Source organism: Scylla paramamosain, chromosome 39, assembly GCF_035594125.1.
Source record: "Scylla paramamosain isolate STU-SP2022 chromosome 39, ASM3559412v1, whole genome shotgun sequence".
NCBI classification, from domain to species: Eukaryota; Metazoa; Arthropoda; class Malacostraca; order Decapoda; family Portunidae; genus Scylla; species Scylla paramamosain.
Window position 1 is genome coordinate 15,009,882 of NC_087189.1, and position 22,500 is coordinate 15,032,381.

Consider the following 22,500-nt stretch of genomic DNA (forward strand, 5'->3'; position numbering starts at 1 on the left):
ACTAACTTCTCTTAACACAGCACAACCAAAACCACTCAAAATTATACATTAATTTTTTTTATAGAGCAACATGTGTGGAAAGTGCTACCAGAAATATTTGCATAACCAAATATTTGGTTCTGGACCTTAGCACTTATACAGTACTGCACTAACTTACACACAAGGTTAATTAATGATGTAATACTCAGGTGAAGCTGGATTTTCAAAAGACTGATCAATATTTTTTCCCAGATGTCATTTTTATGCAGCTGACTGAAGGAGAAAACACTGCAAAGCTCACAGTATTCTTCTTAAATCTTACTAAAATGTATGCGCATCACTTTCTCTGATTTCACCCCAATGGCACACAAACCAAAATTCATGGGTATGGAGATGGCTGGACTACTTCCTGTGGCCACCCCTGTTATATCTTAATTTCCCACTGTCTTTCCTGTGTGCTGGTTAAGCTACTCACTGCTGAAGTCCCTGGAAACTAGGTAGAATAATTTAGAATGACATGGTTAAGTTAATGCTGATAAAATCTCATTTGTAGAATTATTCTTCCTCTGTTGAAGCAAATGATATAACATTGACTAGAAGCTTTCACAATATTTATAAGCTTTCTTGTATCAGAGATCTTTTGAAAATCCAACCATTAATTTGTAAATACTTGTATAGTGTAGCTGGCATGAGGGTTGCAGTCTTCATTATTTACTAGTGGACAAGCAACAAGTGATGGTGTGGCCTCAGAGCCACTGTAGTAGGGATGTTATGGTCAAACCTCCATACATTACTGTCTCTATCCAGTATGAGACCGGTGTTCAAGAAGCACAAGCATGTGCTGAATAACAAGAAGCCGGCGTGGCTCAAGAGGAAGAGTGAGTAGGACGAGAAAAAACAGAAACAAATAAATCCCCTACACGTGTTGTCTCCATTGACACAAGCCATGAAAAGCTTGTCCATCTCTGAGTGCTAAGGAGCAGTGTGTTCAACTGATGATGTGGAAACTTGAGACAGCCAATCATTTAATGGACTTTAGTAGGTTTTGTCACCAGTCTTCTGTGTGGTCACTCACTACATTTTGAAATTTTTACTTGTTCTATTTAATTTTGGGTGTATGTACACAATGTTTATGGTCAATAAACTATTTATAAAAACTATTTATCTGTGTAAGATAAAAGCAGTTATTATTATTATTATTATTATTATTATTATTATTATTATTATTATTATTATTATTATTATTATTACATATTTTCCTTGTATTTAAATATTATTATTATTATTATTATTATTATTATTATTATTATTATTATTATTATTATTATTATTATTACATTTTCCTTGTATTTAAATATTATTATTATTATTATTATTATTATTATTATTTACATATTTTTCCTTGTATTTAAATATTATTATTATTATTATTATTATTATTATTATTATTATTATTACATATTTTCCTTGTATTTAAATATTATTATTATTATTATTATTATTATTATTATTATTATTATTACATATTTTCCTTGTATTTAAATATTATTATTATTATTATTATTATTGTTATTATTATTATTATCATGCATTTTCTTGTATATAAATAAAATACTGTAACTGATTTTTTTTTTTTTTATCCATTTAGACACTCTCTCTCTCTCTCTCTCTCTCTCTCTTCTCTCTCTCTCTCTCTCTCTCTCTCTCTCTCTCTCTCTCTCTCTCTCTCTCTCTCTCTCTCTCTCTCTCACTCGAATAAAATGACTGGTGAGGAACTCATTAAAGTGCTAAAAATTCCATTAAACTACGAGAAATAAGACGAATAATTATTATTTACCTAATAACACAAACAAGGAATAATAAACAAAACTTAAGCCAGAAAACACGGAAAAGATAAAACTATCATATCAAGAAATACGTAGTTTTAAAAAATCATGAATATCAAATAAATAGCTCACATATAATCAATAAACACGTAAGGAACAGTAAATAAACAATTAAGCCCCTTCATTGCAAGGGGCCAGAGTCGGAAAGTAAAAAAAAAAAAAAAAAAAAAAAAAAAAAAAAAAAAAAAAACTAAAGTACCGAGACTAAAACATAGGGAATTAGACAAATGACAATTAATAAGCACATAAGGAATAATGAATAAACAAAAATTAAGCCAGGAAGACTATTATAATTATTGCAAGGAGATAGAGATAAATATGTACGTGTATGTGAATTCGAGGTTAAAATGCTCAAATCTAGCCAATAGCACGACAATAGCAGGACATAAGTGAAGGTGTTCCTCAAGGCAGGGAAGGTGGGGGGAGGGGGGGGTTGGCTATAAACTATTGGGGGGATAACAGTTCCAATGACTATTAAGTAATGACGCATCCAGTTTGGCGTGTGTGTATTTTTCGCGTTGTGATAATTTAAAGGTTTTCTCGCGTTTTTATTTTGATTTATTGATTTATTTTATTTATTTATTCATTTATTTTGGCAGGTGTTATATTTGTTGAGTGTTTTAAGTATAAACTGAGGCTCATTGCATCAAAACTCCATCCATAACCTTCGTGGGACGGTTCAATTTGGCAAGGTTTTTTTTCGCATTTTGGATTTCGTAGTAAATTATGCATTTTCTCATATTTTTCTTTGCTGGTATTGTTTTCATTAAATTACTATAAGATTACTGTGTGTACTTGCTTAAATATTATTGCTTCTTTATATTAGATATCGTATTAAGAGGAGAGAGAGAGAGAGAGACGAGAGAGAGAGAGGAGAGAGAGAGAGAGAGAGAGAGAGTTAATCTACTGCTTGATAGCTATCATTTACTTCTCATTCCCTGAGTGAATCTGCTTAAATGCCACATTAATAAGACCTAAATTGCGTTTAGGAAAGTGTACAACAGGCAGAAGTACAACATGTTATTTTGCGTTCAGAAAGACGAAATGAATAGTAAATCAACTTACGGGGTCATAACAATTACACCACCAGATAATTCACAGCTAAAAGCAACAAATACATGAATAATCCTGTAGAACTCCCTTCGACTCCATATACGACTGGAAAGTTGGGGCGCCTTTCCCCCCCACCCTCCACTACCACGCCTTCTTTTCTTAATCAGCCAGTCAAGCAATAAATCAATCCCTTCGTGAATCATACCCATTTCCAGGTGTCACCCCCACCCCTAGATCTCTCATTCTGTCACGTATGAACAAGTACAAAGGGCAAGCCAGCTGTCTCTTTTAATATTCTTGCCTGAAATAAGATTACAAATGAGGGTCTATTAATCATCCATTAAATAATCCATTTTTATTGCTTTCTCATTCTTCTTCCTCTGTGTATTGTTAAATTGGCATGGTTATATCATTGTCCCTTCCTGTGTTTTAGTGTGCCATTACCTGTCCTCTCTTCCAGCCGATATTTAGTTTGTACTAAAATAGACTGGCCCATAACTTTACAATTTATACACAAATAACAACATAAACCAATAATGCATTGATATTATGCATGATAGTAGTGGACATTTCCACTCTACATCATTAATGAATGCATGATGAGACGCACACTATTACAAAGCTAAAGAGTTCAATACAAACACTCAATAACAATTTCAATAACTTTATTAAAAATAGCAATCTTTATAAATCATGAAACCAGAAAATTTTAAGAACCTGGGGCTATAATATCAAAATGCACAATAATGCAAACACTTTTTACACACACACACACACACACACTCTTTAATGATATTTCTTAATATACAGTATAATTCCAAACAGAGAGAGAGAGAGAGAGAGAGAGAGAGAGAGAGAGAGGAGAGAGAGAGAGAGAGATGAGAGAGAGAGAGAGAGAGAGAGGGAGAGAGAGAGAGAGAGGAGAGAGAGAGAGAGAGAGAGGAGAGAGAGGAGAGAGAGAGAGAGAGAGAGAGAGAGAGAGAGAGAGGAGAGAGAGAGAGAGAGAGAGAGAGAGAGAGAGAGAGAGAGAGAGAGAGAGAGAGAGAGAGAGAGAGAGAGAGAGAGAGAGACTCAAATTCCACCTTCTGAAATGATTGGGTTAGGTTACCTTAGGCTGTGTCTGTAGTAAGGGACCACATCTGTACATGAGGTCTGATCACTGCCAGATATAACTAATATTTCTTCAACACTTTCATGAACAGCAGTGAAAGAGAAAACATTAAGAGGAGGAGGAGGAGGAGGAGGAGGAGGAGGAATAAGACCATACAAGGAAACAGGAATAATAGAAGGAAGACAAAGGAGGAGGAGGAGGAGGAGGAGGAGGAGGAGGAGGAGGAGGAGGAGGAGGTGGAGGAGGCGGAGGAGGAGGAGGAGGAGGAGGAGGAGGAGGAGGAGGAGGAGGAGGAGGAGCTGCTCATAGGACTGTGTAGATTACCAAATGAAACGGAAGAATCAGGCTGTGGCTGTGGATGACTTCATTTAGTTTGGCAAGCTAGATTAAGACCAGCAGTGTGGAGGATACCAAACAAAACAACACTCACACACACACACACACACACACACACACACACACACCACACACACACACACACACACACACACACACACACACCCTAACCTGTATATACAAAGACAGTGGGCAGGCTTCACACCACTGCCTTTAACAATCAGCATCTCTCTCTCTCCTGGAAGTTAAATTTATCAAAAAACTCAAAGAAATCTTGGTAGAGACTTCAGTGAATCTGTGCTCCTGATGGTGGTGGTGGTGGTGGTGGCAGTGGTGATGGTGGTGGTACTTGGAACACTGGCTCTCTTGTCCCCTCATCCACATTCTGAGAGAGAGAGAGATAGAGATGGTTAGATTAGGTAGGTACTTAGTTACATAGATTGAGATAGAGAGATAGATAAATGGTTAAACAAAGTTAAATAGACTGAGAGATAGATGGTTAGATTAGGTAAACAGATAAGACATTGAGACAAGCAGAGATAGGCCTAGTTAGGTTAGGTCCAGCAGATACTTAGATAAATGGGTAAACTGAGAGATTAATAGATAAAATAACAGACAGATAAATAAGCAGAGCCTGCAAAACTATCACTAATATTATGAAAAAAACCCTTGAACACCCTAAGGCCAGGCGCACATTGAGACGCAGGCAACACAGGCGACACAGCACAGAGCAGGGCAGAAAACTGCATCTCACCGGTTTAAAACCTAAGCACACATATTGACACGCAGGACAGCACAGCACAGATGCAGACCTGTGCCGGCCAGCGCGACGCAGTCGTTCGAAACGCAGTTTCCTGTGCCACGTGCGGCGCAGCTTGATAGCAACTTGCTCTTTAGTACTCACAATGTCGTCCACAGAGCAACTCATAGAGGCTGTTCGCCATCAAAGAGTGCTGTATGACACTAGTCATCCTGATTATATGAGAGGAACTTATAAGAACGAGTTATGGGCAAATTCTCCATGTGTTTTCCTCTTCTCCAAGTATTCACTCCTCCACACTGACCTCTTTGCTCTACAAATGTCATATAATAACATTACTTTCTCCAACTCGTTTTCTGAGTCGGAATCGGAACTAAGGTTTCCAAAGTAATTTTTGGCAACAGCCATGATCAACACTACCGCACAGGACGACAGCCTGCTTCTCAATGTGCGCACCACGCCTGTGCTGCGCTGTGCTGCCCTGCCCTGCCCTGCCCTGCGTCTGCCCTGCTCTGTGCTGCCCTGCGTCTCAATGTGCGCCTTGGCCTAACAATTAAAAAATCATTAAAATACCAGAAATGAGGCAATTAGGCATTCAACAAACAAATTCTTCTATCTGTCTATGTCTAAACTTTGTAAAAATTAAAAAAATGACTTTAAATGTGTGTGGCCAGCTGTAGTAGTAGTAGTAGTAGTAGTAGTAGTAGTAGTAGTAGTAGTAGTAGTAGTAGTAGTAGTAGTAGTAGTAGCCCTTCCACTAGGGGTTGAGAGAGCTATTAAGTGAAAGATAGGTGTCTGACTTACCTGATGTCACCTGGAGGGCTATTAAGGGCAGGAACACAGGAGGGCAGGTGTTCACAAGGCAGGTCAACACCACCAGTGTGAGGGGAAGTGTTTGGTGAGCCATACTGATGCTGCATTTGATTCCTGTGATGACCTGGGGGGTGGAAGCAGGTGGGAGGGGTGAGTGAGTGAGTGAAATCTGTCACTGTATACACACTGGGTATACAGTGAAGGTAGGACTCACTCATTGATGAATAACTGTGTGACTGAGTGACTGACTGACTGAATGACTGAGTGACATATCATATCCAAGATTGAAACTGTTATTGTCACACATAAAGGGAAGACTGAAGTTTAAAGATGCAAAGTAACTGTATTTAACATTGGCTGACATAGTGGAATAATACATTAGTGGAGAAAAATAGTGGATTCAGCAGGAGGAATAATTAAAATAGACCAGACCAGCAGGAATAATATAAATATAGACAGTTGACCAGACAAATAGACAGTAATTACCTGCGGGTCGATGGCAGCCTGCAGTCATCACCGCTAATCCTTCCTGCATTTCTGAAGCTTGGCCGACTCAAATTCCACCTTCTGAAATGATTGGGTTAGGTTACCTTAGGCTGTGTCTGTAGTAAGGGACCACACCTGTACATGAGGTCTGATCACTGCCAGATATAAATAATATTTCTTCAACACTTTCATGAACAGCAGTGAAAGAGAAAACATTAAGAGGAGGAGGAGGAGGAGGAGGAGGAGGAGGAGGAATAAGACATACAAGGAAACAGGAATAATAGAAGGAAGACAAGGGAGGAGGAGGAGGAGGAGGAGGAGGAGGAGGAGGAGGAGGAGGAGGAGGAGGAGGAGGAGGAGGAGGAGGAGGAGCTGCTCATAGGACTGTGTAGATACAAATGAAAGGAAGAATAAGGCTGTGGCTGTGGATGACTTCATTTAGTTTGGCAAGCTAGATTAAGACCAGCAGTGTGGAGGATACAAAACAAACAAACACTCACACACACACACACACCACACACCACACACACACACACACACACACACACACACACACCCTAACCTGTATATACAAAGACAGTGGGCAGGCTTCACACACTGCCTTTAACAATCAGCATCTCTCTCTCTCCTGGAGAGAGAGAGATCTGAATACATATGAAGGATCTGAATACATATGAGAGGGCATCAAATGTCAGGTTAAATCCTTCACTTCATATACAGAGCTTAAACCCATTTATTTATCTTTTTTTTTTTTTTCAATGCCTGCCCAAACTGAGATGCATCTTATAACCCCATATGTCTTATAAACTGTCAAATACAGTATTTTCTATTTTACAGTATTTTATCTTGTTCCAACAGGAAAATACTAATTTTACAGTATTTTATCTTGTTCCAACTGGAAAATACTAATTTTTTTGTCATTTTATATGCTAATGATGAAGTGCTTCAATGGCTGTCCTTCATCAATATCCTATGGTCACCTCCTCTCTCCAAACTAACCAACAAGAACTCATGCACTATACTTGGTTTGTGTAGTAACAAGAATTGTGGGAGCTGATCACAACACACTATGACCACTGACTACTTAAATGTGTATTCATTCACATAAACTATACTATATCTTAATTAATTGACTATCCATGCACAAAAACATAAAAAATAAATAAACAAATAAGTAAATAAACAGAAAAAGATTACTTTGTTATGCAACTCCATGGTTTCATATAAATTTCCCAGAGTAAAAGCAAGCATGACACACTCAGTATAATAGCATGTATATTACACTTACTACTTCCAAACTGCCCCAACATGTGCATGGGAAAGGCCACATCTGGCATGCTCACCTGACAACACAGTAGGAGCCAATGTACCCAAAAGCATTGACTGTCAGGAAACAAACTGATGTTAAGTAGTTCTTCAAGAGCTTTTTTTCCATACTTCATACTTATTTTCCGAGCATTCACAAGACTGGTTAGCTGCAGGGCAAACAAATGCAAGTCATTAATATTACAAAGATAAACCTCAAAATACAAAGTGTCATTCCCAATTCAAAAGAAAAAGGAAAGAAAAGGAGAAATAAAGAAAGCAAGCAAGTAAAATTATTAACTCCTGATCAAAGTCTTCCTTCCACTTTTGAAGCCAGAAAGCAAAATCATATTCCCCTTCACCTCACACTCTACTTACACCAGATCTATCATGGCATAAGGTAATTGATATGAAAAGTTCTATGCATAGCTATAATCCATTTTCACCTCTTTTTACCAATATAGTAACAGTAATCTTTAACATTTTGTCACCTAATGACACCATCACACACATTTTCAGTAACTGTAGATAATTCTAATGAGCCAAAATAAAATTACAGTAGATGCAATGCAATATTTTATCGCAATCACCCCTTTACTGCCAAGTGTTACCTTTTTAAATTATATTCTAAACTTCCATCAAGCTTAGGAAGCCAGTGCAGTTGCTAGAACAGTTTACTAGACACAATGAGGATATTATCCCTCTAACATAAAAAAAAAAAAAAAAAAAAAGGTCACATACCAAGTACACCACACCATAGATTTTGATGCTTTCAATGAACCCAATGATACAGATTTCAAAGGAGGCTGAGGAGCACGAGTGTTTCCAGCAGTGGCCGAGCTCATAGCAGGAGTATGGCAGGATCCTTGCTGAAGCTCCCCATCCTGCTGTTGTTACCACTACTGCTCCTGCTGGGTACCTGTCTCTCCCTCACTACCTAAAGGGCAACACCTGAAAAGGGAACATAAGCATGGGTGTGCTGTCAATCCTCCTGTCTAAGTACTAACTTGTGCAAGCAATCTATTGAGGTGTTGAAACAACTCCCACAGGAAGCATATGAAAAACAAATACACAGGCACCAGATCACAAGACAATACTATTCAGTTAACAATGAAGTATGTATGCTGTAAATTTCTTATGTACGTTAAACTGCAGATATCCCAGACTGAGAATGCCTCAAGTACCTTGTGATAAATAAAGCTCAACACATCATCAAATAAGTCACCAGCATCAAGGCAGTTTTTTGTTCAAGCAAGTCAGTTCTTAGAATCCCACAAAAGCAACTGTCAAAATCTGCAGATACACTTAAACTATCAGATGCATCAATGGTGATGCAGCAAAACCAGTCTCATCACATAAAAAATATAAAAAAATCAAAGATGTATGTTGGAGTCATCATAGATATCACAGAGAGGATATCATCTCAAGTAGAGCAGTGTCACATCATCTTAATCCTTATCACAGGCAAAATAGTTGATAAGATATTTCATGAGCTCAGTGATAAACACTATACTCAGTAATCTGATAATGAAACTGTAAGATGTTCTTTAAAGAGGAAAAGAATGCTTATTAAAAAGAATCCCAAAAAATATATTGGCTCCTGACAGACGCTATGGTCCCAATACCTAAAACGAGAGAGAGAGAGAGAGAGAGAGAGAGAGAGAGAGAGAGAGAGAGAGAGAGAGAGAGAGAGAGAGAGAGAGAGAGAGAGAGAGAGAGAGAGAGAGAGAGAGAGAGAGAGAGAGAGAGAGAGAGAGAGAGAGAGAGAGAGAGAGAGAGGAGAGAGAGAGAGAGAGAGAGAGAGAGAGAGAGAGAGAGAGAGAGAATGATAGGCAACAAATTCATCCAAGTAGACATGGCAAAAACTGTAGATTTTTCCTACTTAATAAGCTTCATGGGCAGACAAATTCATCTGCATGGTCAGTTAAAGGATAAGTAAATCTGTGCACTGACATAAATCTGCAATGTTGTTTCTGTAAGGCTGAGCTGTACATTACCAGTTTACTTTCTACCCTCATGAGAATTGGTTCACATTCTCTCACGTTCTCAGGATCTGATCGATTCAATTAATACATGGAGTCAATGTGACCCGGGTCTTATCATCCTGCACTGATCACATCAAGAATGGCATGACACGTTACAAAAGGAGGCACTGCACAAGCATTACATTTATGCCCCTACATCATAACTGCCTCTAACCAATACTAGCGAGTTGAACCTACAGCAGCTCAAAGGTCACGGTACGTGACTCTTCACTCAATGAAACATTGTAGTCACTCTTGCTAAAGCAGAGATTGACTGACCAGAAATGTGAGGTCACTGCAAGCTGGTTTCAAAGCAGAAAGATGAAAATCTCATAATAATGAGAAGGATGCTGTAATACTTCTATAAGGTGATTCCAAAAGCTTGATCACTGATGAGAAGTGTATTGCCATACATCACAACCTGTGGCTCACCCAGGCCCTATGATGAGTGTACTGGATAAAACAGCTCAAGACAGCCACAACTTCCATTGCCACATGTTCATTCCCATACATGTGCAATTTTTAACCTACTATACAGTACTGCAATTAATTTCTATACCTATTGTGTTGTTGCAATGTTTAAGATTTTTACAGTATGAAGGCATCATTCTCAGTCTGTGAAGTGGCAACTGTCAACAGCAGCAAGCCATCCTCTCTAAAAGTTTAAGCATTTCTATACTAAAGACAACACAAGCCAAGAACCGCTTCACCCTATTTACACAGCTATACAGACAAGAAAGTCAAGGCTCTCACGTGGCACTTGACTTTGTTTACAAATGCTTTCACTGTTGCAGGAGACACCCGACTGCTGTTGACAGATGCCACCTTGCCATCTCAGACTATCAGCTGACGCCACAAAATCAGTCACATCACCGCACTGAGGGAGATAAACAAACCAGCACCTGAGAGCTTGTCATCACTCAGTACTAAGTCTGTTTTGTCTGCCGCAGGGCTCGTCTTGACGTGTACAAGTATAAATAGAGGATGACTGGCAAATGACAAACCATAACTGTCCACGGGGGCGAGTTGTGTGTGGAAATGAGGTAACGTGTGTTGTGTTGCTTAATATAAAGTGTACGTATCCCACAGTACTGTCCACAACCACCAGCCCCATTCCGATAGTAATGACCTCAATCCTACCAACCACCACCCATTTCTCAATATGCATAACCCACACCAGTCCATTACTACTACATCACTAGAAAATTTACCGTCTGTTTGTGTGTGCAGTGTTGCGTTATAGTGTCAATAACCCACACCACCCCCACTATAACCCACCATCACACCACGATCTCAATCCTACACACTATCACCCACTTAGTAAATAAACAACAATCGCCCATTACAATTACACCACTACAAGAATTACCGTGTGTGTGCAGTGGGCTTGGGGCCAAATGAGGTTTATCTGGGTGGCGGGGTACCTCAGCGCAATCATGAAGGCTGGCGGGGTAGATATCAGGTCGCTATCTGTAGTTTTAGTTCCCCTACACGTCCGTCTGTCTGATTGGCCGCTACTGCCCGCCAACCTTCCGCACTACGAGCCTAACAGTGTTAAGTTCGTATAATTTTACTGTTATTATTATTATTATTATTATTATTATTATTATTATTATTTCTCATGTCTCTGTGTCATATGAAATAGTATTTGTACTACTACAGCTATTACCACTACTACTACTACTACTACTACTACTAGTAGTAGTAGTAGTAGTAGTAGTAGTAGTAGTAGCAGAAATACTGCATTTTGGTTTATCAAAGCGACAGATGCGTGGTTATGTAATGCAGTTCACTATTACCATCTGCTTCCTTTTATTAATAATGACCATATGATATCTGTCACAAATCAAAGGTCGCAGATAACGTGGTGCTTTATACTTCAAAGAAGACCCTGATATGCGATCACGTGAAAAAGGAACACCCAAACAGCAGGTTTGATCTACAAATAATAAATAAATAAATAAATAAAAGTCAAACCACAAATTTATGATGTCGTTACGAAAGGCTTAAAACTGAAGATATGATGGAAGGTAGAGTGCATAGCGAGATGCGAACAATGAACAAAAATTATAGCACACACACACACACACACACACACACATGACCATAATATATATATATATATATATATATATATATATATATATATATATATATATATATATATATATATATATATATATATATATATATATACGAGTATATATATATATATATATATATATATATATATATATATATATATATATATATATGTATATATATATGTATATATATATATATATATATATATATATATATATATATATATATATATATATATATATATATATATATATATATATATATATATTATATATATACCAGTGGAAGACATTAAATTTTGTGTAGGTGGTGGGTGAGCATGGTGGCTGCAGATGATAATAATGATTATCTATATTTTGGTGTTTCACAAAGCTATTACTGGCTGTGTTGGCCTAGGTTAGGGTTGACTATGCTGGTCCGGGCAAAGCTACGAGGTCACACATTCTGAGGCGCACATCCATGATTCAACAGCTTGCATTATTACTTATATCACAGACTGAGTCACTTATTTGAGGTACTGAATCGCACATCATGAACTTATTCCATGCATCAGCCACTGAGAGCTATATTCTGAAACACCTCTGAGCTGCACCTCCATTACTTACAAAGTAATATTCCTCAAGTGTCAGGCTTGAATCATGTGTATCAAGGACCTGTGAATGTGTATAAGCATGTTAAGTCACAACTATTGTCTCAATGATGTTTGTGTATTTTCTATGGTAACTCTTCATTAGGATCTACACTAATCACAGCATTTACCTGCAGCTCTTCATGTGGCATCTTTACTCTTACCCACCTTGTAAATTTAGTGTTACTTTAAAATCAAACTTAAGACTGTAGTTTTCCTTTAGAAAATTAAGAAGGTACACATTTGTATGCAATCACATGGTCATCATTGCATATTACTTCTTATTATAGTCACAATCACCGCACACTTTTTCACACGTCTTGTAATTTTTTATACAACTGCCACAGATCCATTCATTCTTCAGGAAGTGGCTTCCTTGTGGCTACTGCCATATTAATGGAGATTGCCCTTCTGTCCTCCAGAGCTACACTATGATGATAAGGAAAAGCACATGCTGTTTTGCATCTGCTTTCTGCAATGTATAGAATTCTGCACTTATCAACATTAATTTTCAATATTAGCAGTTTTCCCATAGCACTTAAAAATACTTTTCCAAGTGTTAATTTTGCTTTTTGCATAACAACTTATTGCAAGCAGTGGAAGTGAAGTGTGATGGAAGAGATGGAAGAGTTGGGGGATGAGGTTATAAAGGAGAGAAAGGGAGAAGTGGAGGGGAAAGAAACAGATCCCTAGCTACACTTTTGTGTCCCCATCAATATATGTAGCTGCCCCTCCAATTCAGGTAGTCCAAAAGTGGCACTGCTGAGACATAATGCTTAAAAATAGAACAAGAGATAGATTTTCAGATAGCAATATTGCTTCACACAACAGCTACAAGAATTTGCTACATCTGAACTCACAAAGGAAAGAAGACAGCAGGGTTTGGCTCCTCACTTCTTTCCCATTGCAGCAGCCTGAGCCGCCTTCTTTGCCTTCACCATCTCAACAAGCTCCTGAAATGCCATCATATGAGAATAAGACTTAAAAGTTACAATAACATCAGTGTCTACTGTGTACTATATAAAACCTTCACTACATACATACACACACACACACATATATAAAACCTTCACTACACACACACACACACACACACACACACACACACACACACACACACACACACACACACACACAGCACTTACATCTCCATGCATTTATGGAGGGACCACAAAGATAAAAGCAGATCAAAAGATAAATGCATCAGAGAGAGAGAGAGAGAGAGAGAGAGAGAGAGAGAGAGAGAGAGAGAGAGAGAGAGAGAGAGAGAGAGAGAGAGAGAGAGAGAGAGAGAGAGAGAGAGAGAGAGAGAGAGAGAGAGAGAGAGAGAGAGAGAGAGAGAGAGTGTCACTCCATAAACAAGATAAACCTGATTTGTTTTCTCCACAATCTCACATACAGGGAATAGCAAGCAACACATCACCAGACACACAAACACACACACACACACACATATACAGACCTTATAGCGCCTCATGCAGTCTTTCTTGGTTCGGTTGGGGACACACTTGGCAATGCGGTCCCAGCGGTCAGGAGTAGAGACTGGATAGGTCTTGAGGGCTTGCTCCAGCAACCTCTGTTCCTCAGCTCCCCAAGCAGCAGTGTTCATCCCCAGCATCTCCTGTGGTGCTGCACAAAGGAAAGATCTAACATCAGCCTAAAAACATGTTTTTTCTTAAAATATCTTGGAATTGATTCACAGCTCAGCTGGTGATATTGCATAGAGCTAAAAGACAATTCACAGCAGTTACACAGAGAAGGGAGAAAGCTCTTGAGTTCATACAGAGAAGACTCATGGTAATAATTAATTAGTATAAAAAGAGAAATGAGAAATTACCCAAGCATCAACATGATATAAAACTACACAAAGATGCAAAAGAATGATCTGAATGTCAGCATAACAGCAAGAACTCACTGTCATATCTCTGGGAGGCTGTGGTGTCGCTGATCACCTGCCGAGCCTGTGCCTTCTCCATGCTGTGGTAGGCATTCTTGTTGGCTGCCTCCCTCATGTGCTTGTCTGAGTGTTGCAGCTCCTTGGCCTTATTGAGCACCTCCTTGGCCAGCCTGGTGATGCTGGTGGCTGTGTTGGTTGATATACTCTGCCACAACCTCCCACCTGCAGCATGGAGGGTTCAAAGAGTTCCTCTAAGTACAGCAATGCATAAAAACATAACCTAACATTAAGGGAGCTGCAAGAAGCCATCCTTGTATGAAACATATCTACCTATATCCACCTATCATTCCCATCCATAAATTTGTCTAATCCTTTAATGCTCCCCAATGACTCAGCACTAACAACCTGATTACTGAGTCCATTCCATTCATCTACTACTCCATCTGAGGACCAATTTCTTCCTCTCTAACTATTTTCAAGCTTGAACCCATTGTGTCTTGTTCTATCCTAATTATGATCCTGAGAATTTTATAAATGTCACCTTTGTTATATTCCCCATACCACGTGAAGACCTAAATGGTGTGTATGTAGAGAACAGTAGTAGGGATCAGATAACAACCTTGATATTAGTCATTTTAAAACACACATGGAAACACAAGAATAAGGCAATAAATCAATCAAATAAAATATTAAAGCTTAAAAAACCCATCTATTTATATACTAGGCCAGCAATCTCACATCAGCTGGCCCAGACAAGGCACCACACACACACACACACACAGACACACACACACACACACATACACACACACACACACACACATGCACACCACTTAGTGTCAGCATGCTCGGCTCACAACCGAGAAGGCATGGGTTCAAGTCCTGGGAGAATCTCTTCATGTGTAGCCCCTGTTCACCTAGCAGCAAGTAAGTACAGGATGTAACCTGAAGGGTTATGGCCTCACTGTCCCAGTGTGCGGTGTGTGAATGGTCTCAGTCCTACCCAAAGATCAATCACTACAAGCTCTGACCTCTTTCCATATGGGGAACAGCTGGTTTGGTGACCAGCAGACGAATGTAGGTGAATGACACGTCATTCACACTCTTAGCCCTGTCAGCCCCAGTGGAAAGGGACAGCCTTGTGGACCACCAATAATAATAAGATATCAAAAAATATATAAAAAGAAGCAATTTACACACACACACACACACACATGAACCAGCTCACCTCTTTGTTGTGCCGGCAGGGAAGAGGTTGACGGCTTTGATGAGCAGCTGGAGGTCATCTTGATTCCAGACTTTGAGTGATGAACCTTCCCCTCCTCCTCCACCCCCTCCCCTTGCTGCCGCTGCTGCCACCTCCTCCCTCTCCTTTTTGATCCTGTTGCGCACCTCACTCACCTACAACAGAGAGAGAAGGCAAAGAAGTGTTACAGGGGGTCCTCAAGTTATGACAGAGTTCTGTTCCTATGCCATGTTACAAACTGATTTTCTGCATAGGTCAGAACCAGCATAAGTAAGCTACCTGCAGTATGTCAATCACTAATACTAATACTGTTGTACTGTAAAGTCATAGTCTAGGACATAAACACATAACTATTGTGCCTGTAAAAGAAACATATGAAGGACAAAAGTCAAGACTGTCATACACCAAGGACTCCTTGTACTAATCATAACTATCAGTGGAGAAATAGTCTGAAAGGTTTGACTATCCTAGGGAAAACAGGTCATACAGAATATCCAGATCATTTGGGGTGGATTGTTCTAATTTAGATTAGCTTGCTTTATGCTACTTTAGATTTAGCTAATCAGATAAGGTAATGTAACATGACTTAAATAGACCTAACATAGTTCATTTCAAAAGTGATGCAGATACCCATATGTCTGTTGGAGCAGCTTTTGGGTTCAAGGCTTAGGAAATTTTTTGATTTAAGAATGACAAAAATTATGTTTTTTTTTTTTTTATATAAGCAACAATTACTGCTACTACTACTACTACTACTACTACTGTTGGCCCTCCACACTCACCTCCTGTGTCAAAAAATTACTACTGCTATTACTACTACTGTTGATCTCTCTCACTCACCTTTGTCAATTAACTACTACTACTACTACTACTGTTGATCCTCCCTCACCTCCTTCATGAGTACCTCCCACCCTTGCATCTTGTCCTGGGCCACTTGTGCTAGTTCCTTGTTGAGTTCCTCTAGGCGGGTCAGCTCCAGTGCCTCACACAGCAGCTCCACATCTGTCATGGTCTGCACTCGCTCCCCCTCCTCTGATGCAAAGTAACTGTTGTCCTTACAGAGAGTCCGCAGCATCTGGGAATAGAGGATACTATACTAATGATTTTCAGCCTCTCTGTTATTGCTGCAATGTTGCATATCTTGCTATCTTTTTACTGCTATTTTTTTTCTAGTAAACTCTGGAACTCCCTGCCTGCTCCAGAAGATCCTCCTTCCTATAACTTGAACTCTTTAAAATGGCTGGTTCCAACTTTTCAAAACACTTATCCAACAATTCTGGATAATCCTTATGATCTTTCTTTTGGGACTAGCATCTCAGTGGACTTTCTTTCCCCCTTTTTATTGCCCTTGACCAAAGATCTTGCATAAAAAATGTTACTGAAATATGTGAGGAAAGGGTGAAGAGAGAGTATGTGAAGTTCAGAGCAAAGAGGAAGGGAATACAAGGGCAGGACTAAATAGAGAAATCTGTTGCAGTTATGTCCTCATGGAGTATTTATCAAGAGGTGTCAAATAAAGATAGACAGATACAGAGATGTTCTTTATCACTGTCACCATCACATCTATGCAATGACAAAGAATGTGTGCTTTATTCTATTTCACGTTGCTTTTTAAAATTATTTACGTGAACAAAATACAGGCAATCATAATTTGTATATATATTTTTTTAGTTTCCAAATTAATTTACACATTTGAACACTAAATTTAATGCTCTTTCCATCTTTCTAATACAAATGCAGTCCTCTCAGCCCCTTATGAACAGGAACTGTATCAAAATCATTTAAAAAATGACATCAAAGAAAAAGGAAAAAAATATAAATCTGAAAGTATATAATGAATGAGAATATTTTAATGTGAAATGTTACAGAAGATGAAAGTGGGTAGAGTTTCATTTTTAGTTTTTCTTTTTTTTTTAGCAAATTTTGTAGCCTTAAAATGAATGATAAAAAAAAAAAAAAAAAAAAAAAAAAAAAAAAAGACTTGCCAGGTAGAATGATGGCTCCAGGCATGAGTCATGAGAACTATAGGGGCAGGTGACAGGAAGGGAGGACTGCGACAAGATGAAAGTGAAAGGGGAGAGGAAAGGAACAGGAGGAGGAAAGGATATAATGTAGTGGGCTTGCTTGCCATAGCCAGGGATCATTATTATTATTATTATTATTATTATTATTATTATTATTATTATTATTATTATCATTATTATTATTATCATCATCATCATTATTATTATTATTTTTTTTTTATATATATATTGGAGGATCACTGGCCAAGGACAACAAAGACTGAAAAAAAAAAAAAAGAAGAAAGAGGCCCACTGAGGTGCTGGCTCCTGAACACAGTCAAGTGTTAGTCAAACAAACAGGGTAAGTGCCTTGAAACCTCGCTCTTGAAAGAGTTCAAGTCATAGGAAGGTGGAAATACAGAAGCAGACAGGGAGTTCCAGAGTTTACCAGAGATAGGGATGAATGATTGAGAATAATGGTTAACTCTTGCATTAAAGAGGTAGACAGAATAGAGATGAAAGAAAGAAGAAAGACTTGTGCAGTGAGGCATGCAGTTAGCAAGATCAGAAGAGCAGTTGCCATGAAAATAGCAGTAGGAGGTAGCAAGAGACTCAACACTGCAGTGATGAAAAAGAGGCTGAAGACAGTCAGTTAGAACACACTAGAAAGAAAGTGCACCACGAAAATTCAATATATTTGTCAGGAGAATTTTTGATTATGTTAGCGATCACAGCAGTTTAAGCGTCAAAGACAAGTGTGTGGTAAGTTCTTACATGTCAAGCAGATTCTACCCTCCTCCTCACCTTCCTCTCTTTTTTGAATGCTTTCTTCAGCACCTCTCTTTCCTTCTTTTCTACCTCCTGTTTTGCTCTTTGCTCTGCCTCCTCTGCTTCTCTTTTCTTTCTCTCTGCTTCCTCAGCTTCCTGCCTTACCTGAAAACACCAAATTTACACATTAGGAAGACATATCATTAAAAAAAAAGACAACATAGCATGGTATTTCAAAATATATGGCATTTCCGAGCATAAGACATGAAAAATACAAATCAATGAGAAAAATGTGAAGCCTTGGTCTGTTGTAGAAATCAATGCATATATGTGTCCGAGAGTAGTTAGAGATTGGCCTGGTGCTAATACTGGAGATCACAATGTGCACTCACCCTCTCCTCCTCTTCTTGTTTTTGCCTGATTGCCTCTGCTTTTGCCTTTTTCTGAGCCAGTCTTCTTTCCTTGTCTTCTTCTTTAAATCTTAAAAAAATTAAAATATATATATATATATATATATATATATATATATATATATATATATATATATATATATATATATATATATATATATAATTCTTCATCTCTTTCCCTCTTTTTCTATAAACTTACCCATTCTTTAGCTACAGAAGTAGACAGCAAAAGCAGCAATTAATTTTTCCCTCATAAGGAGTCAGAAGTAAAACAAGAACAGCTTCTTTGCAATCTAAATCATCATAAACCCTTCCATCAAAATGAAATTTGAAGTATTATGTAACAACAGAAAAAAGTACTCCTTGTGATAAATATCTCTTGGGATAATGCACAAAATTTCAACTTTTATTGGGATACAATGAAAATACACAAAATCAGTAATAAGTAACGAAACATACTTGGCTATCCTTGGGTCACAGGCATATGCATTGTCAACTAGCCTGCGCAATCGACCCATCTCCTCCTTCCAACGCCTCGCTCGCTCTACCTTGTTCTGCTTCTCTATCCATCGACGCTCCTCCCGGCTGGCAAGATTGACTGATTTAAAGAAGGGAAGGCGACCACAACATTGCAATCACATTGCACTGTTACAAAATATTCAAAGAAACTAAAATGACCAGTTAAAGCAATCAGAACAATGTCAGTGCCAGTTTTCCTTGCCATAAGTCTGGGTATTCTGTCTAGCCATATTAAATTTTCTTGTTATTTTTTCCAATGTCAAGTCTAGGCTTAAGTTTGGGCATTATTTCCTTATTCAATTAAAATTTTATTCAATGTTAATGTTTCAAGATACAAATTTCACCATTTTTGCTGCCTTTGGGAAGATAAAGCAAGGCTGGAGTGGAATACACATAACTCTAAAAAGACCAGACATACAAATAGTGAAGACTCACTCCTGTCCCTTCTCCTTTTCCTCCTCATCCAGATATGAAAACTCTCGCCAGGAATCAAAGTCGTACCAGAATCCATAGAAGCGATCAACCTGCACAGTGATGAAAATTAAGTCGGTTAACAATACAAAATAAACACTATTCATAAAGAAATCTTGAAATGATGTTTTATGTGTAAGTTACTGGACCCTCTATGCTGAGGAAAATTATAGTGTATGATATTTTAAACAAACTTTCAAAATTACTGGTCTATCTTTCCATCAACATAGCATATGATGATGGTAACTATAAAAAGTAAACTGTCACCAAATATCTACTTGCATTTCTGCTACTAGTAATCTCACTTCTAAAACAGTACAAGGGAGATTGATGTGACTGTACAGGCCAATCACTCTCTCCAGTTACTTAATCTGCTAATCTGGACTGACCTTTTGTTTGGTGTCATCAGGTTTGCCCAAGCCAGGAACGTGCTTGTGGGTGGACCAACGAGCATTGCACTCAAACACCCCTGTGAAAATCTGCAATGCAACACTGTGCCTTACAAAGATGTGGTGGAGACTGAAGAAGATGGAGAGAGAGAGAGAGAGAGAGAGAGAGAGAGAGAGAGAGAGAGAGAGAGAGAGAGAGAGAGAGAGAGAGAGAGAGAGAGAGAGAGAGAGAGAGAGAGAGAGAGAGAGAGAGAGAGAGAGAGAGAGAGAGTTATATAATCTAATATATAGACCTGACATTACAATATGAGATGGAGTTAATCCCTTCAGTGATATGTAATCATCCACACCACTACAAGTAATGTATACAATCTTTATAACCACCTGCAAGAAAAAAGCGGTGAAAAGGAATAGATTTTTTGCAATTTCTAGCCAGTATAATGTTTGGAGATGGCTGTAGAATGTGAAGAATTGTCCCAGAGTGGTTAGTGGTAAAGAAAAGATGTACCAAATAGCAATGAATACTGAACTTTCAATTCTTTGTTGAGTCATTTTTCTTCCTAATAGGAGTTAGCGCTTGCCTTGTGTGCACATATATTTGACATTACAGTATGACATGGAGTTAAAAGACCTTTGAATTCTTTGTGGAATAAATTTTCTTCTTAGTGGGGATCAGCGCTTACCTGGAAGAAGTTTGCCTTATTGTGTGCACTGACAGCCGGCACCTCGTCATCAAACTCTGGGTCCACCGACTCCCAGGAGCGTCGCTTGATGGGGTCCCCGAGAATCTCATAGGCTTTGGTGATGCAGGTGAAGTAGTCATCGTCATCCCTCACCTCCTCCCCAGCTGCTCGCCGCTTGTCTGGGTGGTGCCACAGAACCATCGTGCGGTCTGTGAGGAGTAACACAATGGACGGAAGTGCACACTAATGCTGCACTCTCATTCCTTTACCCAAGTGTTGGGTCATCCTGTTTTAAGCACGTACCAAAGGGAATGCTAATTATTATATTAGACTTACAGATATCTTAGCATAAAACCAATGATCAGAAAATATAATGTCTATCTATCTATCTATCTATATATCAGGTTGCCAATCCCACATGGGGTGGCCCAGACAAACCACCACACACTCTTACAAATATCATTCACACTCATAGCCATAGGGGCGCCAACTATTCTTCAGACACATTCTCTCTGCTCTTCTGTATGCACCACCTAGCTACAATTCAAGAGCTTGTTAAAGCTAACAGTTATGGGCATGGTTTCATAATTAATAGTAATTACTACAAACAACATGATGGCATTCCCTTTGGGTTCTACTTTAGCAAATGTATCCCAAATGATTGGTGTGAGCAAAACTTCAATAATTAGCCATGCAATGTCAATAGCAGGCAACAAACTGCCTGTGCCAGATGATTGACAAAAGTCAACTGACAATGCTCCTCGCTGTGGGCCACAGGAAGACACAGCTCGCCCACGCCCACTCACTGTCAGTGTGGCCACACTTATTTGGTACAATGCTCCCACTTTTCTCACCATTTATCACACTCACCTGCTTGCTCACAACCATTGCCAGTGTGGCCATAGTCATAGTCTCAAACCACCATACTACACCCCAGGAGCTTTGGTATAGCAAAGCCAACCACATACATCCATAGCAAGGCACAAATAAAATGTAGTTATTGAAAATATACAAATAAAATAAAAATACCAAGACTAAAAGGGCTGACACTGCAACTGAAAACTGGCACTATAAAAATACCTTCAAACAGCAGGTGCACTAAAACTTGGTACTCAGTACACTATACACTCTAGCTCCAGATGCCACCAGGACTTACACGCTCTTTTGATGTCATCATCAGAGGCCTTGTACCTGTGCTTTCGGAGTCCCAGTACTGCATAATGATCCTGGTCCTGAAAGGCAATGTTGTAGAAATGTATCAATATATAAAAGAAAGATACTAATCAAATAAATGACAGAGGTAAGTGATGCTCTCATAGTGAACAATCAAGACAGAACTATATATGCTAGATAAGTTTAGGTTTTGAAAAGAGCTTAGTAAGAACTGGTTCACAGAGTAGTGGACAAATAGAACAGGCTTAGCATTCATGTGGTCAGCACCTACACCATAAGTGATATCATGAGGTTAGATGACTAGGCATATGCATATAGAGGCCAGATGGCAATAGGAAGGCTGACTGCATGGGGAAGAGGAGGATAACAGATTTTCATGGTTAGTACAGGAGTTATCCAGTGTAGGCCAGCCAATCTTTTGCAGTCTTCTCCATTCTTATGTTGCTATGACTGGACCATGCTGGCTGAGTTCTCA

The 22,500-nt window shown here is 38.7% G+C and overlaps 1 protein-coding gene and 1 pseudogene across 1 annotated transcript; both read right to left on the bottom strand.

The window, feature by feature from the left end:
• Window positions 1–4,561: 4,561 nt before the first annotated feature.
• On the bottom strand, window positions 4,562–12,618 carry LOC135092321 (uncharacterized). Its single transcript, XM_063990775.1, has 6 exons — window positions 12,598–12,618; window positions 12,431–12,491; window positions 8,471–8,613; window positions 7,768–7,899; window positions 5,930–6,062; window positions 4,562–4,750 (listed from the first exon to the last, which is right to left on the bottom strand). The coding sequence occupies exons 1-6, from the start codon at window positions 12,616–12,618 to the stop codon at window positions 4,740–4,742; spliced, it is 501 nt and encodes a 166-aa protein (XP_063846845.1). The 3' UTR covers window positions 4,562–4,739.
• The window catches only part of LOC135092322 (dnaJ homolog subfamily C member 2-like), a 17,336-nt pseudogene continuing 4,518 nt past the window's right edge, over window positions 9,683–22,500 (bottom strand).